The following is a 4840-nucleotide window of genomic DNA, read 5'->3' as shown; positions in this document are numbered from 1 at the left end:
CCTCCGCGCGCCCGCCCCCACCACCGCTCTCTGAATCCGCTTTTGTTCTTCTTAGTTTCGGGCAGCGCTCCATTGAAATACCCTTTTGGACTGAAAGAAAAATTCGATTGATCAGATTTACGCACCCTTCTCTTTCTGGTCTAAAAGACATGTTATAACTGATATTTGTGTTCGTTTCGAGTTTGCCCTTATAATTTCTCCGACAAAAATTGACTTACAAATTTGGACAAATGCTTTTTAGAACAGGGGACGCCAGACCACGTCTCGCGTAACAGCTCACGAGTGGAGCTGCGTATTGCGGGTTGCGGGCCCGTCGCTTCGTCGTCTTTTACGCGTGAGGACGCCGACCCGACGCAAAATATTCTGTATGCTATTAGGTTGTTTTTAGTTTGTCATGACGAACAGAAACGTACTACTAGCGACCTTCTGCTAGCAGGTCGCTGCATGTTCGTCAAGGTGCGTCAAAAGTTCGCATGTGTTTCACTTTGCACCATCTGCCAAACTGAAAGCGAACATAGGTCGGAGTTGCAGACTTTTAAGTATTCAACTTGCAGTTGCACACTTACAAGTGTTCAGCAGTTGAACACTTAGTTTATCAGAGTATACCCAGAGCTAAACAAGCTGCACACTGAAGATGCCAGTAAAACCGCACAGCCGCACGGTAAAAACAATGTCTGATTATTTGAGGGAAAAGAGAAAACTTTGAGGATCTCCCATATTTGAGGAAAACTCCTCCGATTTTGAGGGAGTCTCCTCAAAAAATGTGGTAAATTCCCTCATTTTTTGAGGAGACTCCCTTAAAATCTAAGGAGTCTTCCCCAAATTAAGGGACTTCCTCAAAGTTTTCCCTTTCTCCTCAAAAAATCAGACATTGTTTTTACCGTGCGCAGCGCGCTCAGCTCACGCCTCTACTGCACGGACGCATACGTCCTCTCTCTGCGACGTCCACTCTCAGACTGACGTGATCGTGGAGTGCAGAGTGTGCAGTGCAGAGAAGCCGTCAGGTACTCCGGGGGTCCCGGGTCCACCCCATCCTTCCCCTCTGCTGCTCGCAAGTACGCCGGTCCTGCGCCGGTCTAGGGATTAGCGCCAGCGCCCTGCCGGGGTTTCCTGGGAAGGAAAATACCCCGACGACACTAGGGCTCTCCAGGCAAACCGAAAGCGCACTGGGGTCGCTCTGTTCGTCTCGGAGCGACTTGAAAGCATACTCAGTTTGCTCTGTCCGCTCACGGAGCGACCCGATGACGGACATAGGTCGCTCCAGCGCAAACCTCCGGCGTACCTTGGCGATACGTCACTCAGGAACCTGACGAACCTCGGCGACCTAATGGCGCACCGAGCGCGACCCTCCGCAAACCGATAGAATACCGAAAGCATACAAAAAGCAAACAAATCTTTTTGCGTCGTCGACGACCTGGCCAGTTTCTAGCGACCGCAATCGAACGACACAGTGACGAGATGGTGACGAGATTGTGACCTGGGTACGGTCGCCATGTGGTCACCTCCCGGTCACACCTCTCGCCACTCCTCCGGTAGCCAATAGGGTGTTCCAGGCTATCTAAAACGGAAGTGAAAAAGAACAAACTCGCTGAATTATCTGTTTCCGTCCGCCCAGTATGAGAAACCACCATGGTAGTTTGGTAGTTTGGTCCGATCCTAACCTCTCAAATATGGAGGGGAGCTTGAAACTGATCTGACAGTTTCTCGTACCTGAAAGGCCGCGGAGGCACGTGATTAGTTCGACCAATCAGAGCCATTACGGAAACAGAAGAGTCAGTGAGTTTGTTCTTTTCCTACTTCCGTTTTAGATTGCCTGGAACACCCTATTCGCCACTCCCCTGTTACACCCTCGTCAACATGTCGTCACCCTGGATGACGTTGCAAAAGTCGTCCCCATCTCGTCACTATGTGGTCACGCGGCGAGCGTCAGGTGTGATGCGGCGCTTCTTCCCTGTCTCTAAAGAGATGTGAGTGGCCGAGTGGCTTCGAGCGGCACCACGGCGGCGCGCCGTGGGTCCGGGTCAGTTGTTCGAGTCCCACTGGCAGCGATTGCCTTTCTTCGTCATCTCTCTAGGGTGAGGACATGTTTACGAGGGTATAACAGGGGACTGGCGGATTGGGGACCATTTCGAACAACTGACCCAGACCCACGGCGCGCCGCCGGTCTGCCGCTCGAAGCCACACATCGCTGTAGGGACAGGGAAGAAGCGCCGCATCACACCTGACGCTCGCCGCGTGACCACATAGTGACGAGATGGTGACGACTTTTGCAACGTCATCCAGGGTGACGACATGTTGACGAGGGTGTAACAGGGGAGTGGCGAATTGGCTACCGGAGGAGTGACGAGAGGTATGACCAGGAGGTGACCACATATGTCGACCGTACCCAGGTCGCAATCTCGTCACCATCTCGTCACTGTGTCGTTCGATCACGGTCGCTAGAAACTCGCCAGGTCGTCTCAGCGTCCTTACGCGTACAAGATGACGAAGCGCCGGGCCTGCAAAACGCGCAGCTCCACTCGGGAGGCAGAACGTAATCGTGCCCAGGTTAAAATTCCGGTAAGGTTTCCGGCCGGAAAGTGGCACTTCGGCCGTAAATGTAAACGATTTCTAACCGTGTTTCTTCTTTCTAGCCGTAATTTGGCACACCGGTATAGTAGGGTATTTCACCTGACGCAAACCGGATCCAAAGAAGAACAAGAGTTCTTCTTGAACTCTTTCCTCCGTGGCTCTGATTAGCCGACGCCGATGAAAATTCCGGACCCGACACTAGGGATCGACCGCCCTTGCGGCCAGTTCATGAATAAAGCATTCCGGTAAAGCTGAAATGCAGCAGAATGCGGGGAAGAAGAAAAAGGAAATAGCTATGCTATAACATGGTGACTTCCGTTTTCTTGTCCCATGCATGTTTCTGCATTTTAGCTTTACAGGAATGCTTTATTACGTCGGCGTCAGCCAATCGGAGGAAGGGAGGAAAGAGTTCAGAAAGAATTCTTTTTCTTCTTTGCATCCGGTTTGCGTCAGGTGAAATGCCCTATTGTGCTTCCCCATATAGAATGTAAACATAATAAAAAGATTGTATGCATGTATACCTAAACTGCGATTTAAGATCCATTTTTCTTTTAAAATGTACTTGATTGTGACACTGAAGTCGTGTCAACATAAATGTCATCTGCACTGATTTGAGAATTGACACTAAACCTTTTCCCTAATTTACTGTATCCAAAACGCCCGCTTTCCACCTCGGGTGTCGAGGCATTAAAATTTATCTCACAATTCTTTTAGCATCGTCTTCACGATCGATGTGTGTGCATACCGGATTTTAATTTAAGCGCCTAGTAGAACATTTAATCACGAGAGATGGCGAAGATGGAACTGAGCCTGATTTGATCATACCCTATAAAGATTTTTAAAGCTTTAGGTTGCTCCCAAAATGCTAGTAAAGCGTGAAGTGAAAAGATTTTAGTTAGTTCGGGCTCTCAGAAATTAAAAAGGCGACTGTTCTGAAACATTGGCTGATCTGTCGTCGGCAAAATTCACCATACTGTCGACTTAACCAAATGTACTTCTTAATCTTGCCCGAGACAAATATGCATTCTGGCAATCGACAAATTTTTATTTAATCCACGGTCGAGATTCCAAGACGTTATTTGCAGTATGCAATCGTTAAGATTTGCGGTTTGGACTAGTAACTGAGTTGATTTAAAACCTTTGCCACCATCCTGATCGTCCCAGGACCAGTCCAATCCCCGTTGAACTCGAGCGCCTTGAAATATGCCCTTCAACGTCCATGTGCTGGCATCCTTCCGAGTACCCACTTCAACTCTGGAAAAAGGAAAGATATTTTTAAACTTTACTGAAACCAGAAACAAAATACAGATTTCCACGAAAACGCTTCTTTTAAACGACAACTAAGACCCCTTTAAAAAGTCCTTCCCCAATTGGATAATGTTTCACCCTTGGTTGGATGTGTCAGATCACAACTTCATTCTCTACACTCTCATTTCCCTATGGATGTGCTATCCGTATGTTATGGAAAATTTTGTGCTAACGTATTATGGATCACAAATTATCCGTAATATGGATAAAATTGTCCGTATTGCAGACAATTTGAACCATATTACAGACATGCCCTCCTCCGTAAGGTATAGACCTTTTGTCCATACCTTACAGATGAAAGGCATGTCTGTAATATGGATCAAATTGTCCGGACAATTTTATCCACATTATGGATAATTTGTGATCCATAATACGTAAGCACAAAATTTTCCGTAAGCATGTCCATAAGGAAATGCGAGTGTATTGTAATTTGCTTGAGAAGAAGTACAAGTTACCTAGCCTAAAGAGAGTAACCGGACCCATTTTGAATGAGCCCTGAATTCGGATGGATCAACTAGGCCTACACTTACTCTGACCCTGTATTCAGTCAGTTTTTAGCCCACCCTTCGGCTTTGAAAAAGCTATCCAACAGGCTTATGCAGACGACCTCGTGTCTGTCTGTCTATTCCACTAGAAGGAGACGTGCTAGAGACTTTAAATTTTCAGAGCATCTTAAGGTCCACTCCTAGAGAACGAAACGCCTACGGCAAATCCTGGCAACTACCCCTAAGGGTGTGAATGGGGGTATCCATCCAAGGTTCAGAAATCCCCTCAAAAAGTTACATTTTTTTATGTTCTTTGAAAGGGTAACTCGGAAAGTGGGCAAAAATGTCGTCCGTTTGGCTCTATCTCTAACCGTTTGGGCGCTGGAGGGTCTTTTTTGACGAAAATAAGCTAAAAATTGCTGTGGTGAACAATAATTTGTAGAAGAAGGCCTTAAATCGCAAAATAGGAAAGAACC

The 4840-nt window shown here is 47.3% G+C and overlaps 1 protein-coding gene across 6 annotated transcripts in view; it reads right to left on the bottom strand.

Annotated features, from left to right (window-relative positions):
- Positions 1-4840, bottom strand: part of LOC113214724 (uncharacterized) — a 58570-nt gene that overhangs the window by 33025 nt on the left and 20705 nt on the right. For 5 of the 6 annotated variants that reach the window (XR_008012167.1, XM_052275303.1, XM_052275299.1 and 2 more), the window contains exon 4: positions 3710-3825. The exons of the other annotated variant lie outside the window; for it this stretch is intronic. Coding sequence is in view for 4 of the 5 variants with exons in the window: in XM_052275303.1 (XP_052131263.1) it covers positions 3710-3825 (116 nt within the window). In the remaining variant the exon portion in view is untranslated. The remainder of the gene's footprint in view (positions 1-3709; positions 3826-4840) is intronic. 6 annotated transcript variants of the gene reach the window in all.

This window comes from Frankliniella occidentalis, unplaced genomic scaffold, assembly GCF_000697945.3.
Source record: "Frankliniella occidentalis isolate FOCC.00 unplaced genomic scaffold, Focc_3.1 Scaffold566, whole genome shotgun sequence".
NCBI lineage: Eukaryota > Metazoa > Arthropoda > Insecta > Thysanoptera > Thripidae > Frankliniella > Frankliniella occidentalis.
Note: the sequence above shows the minus strand (reverse complement) of the source record. Positions and strands in the feature narration are given on the sequence as shown.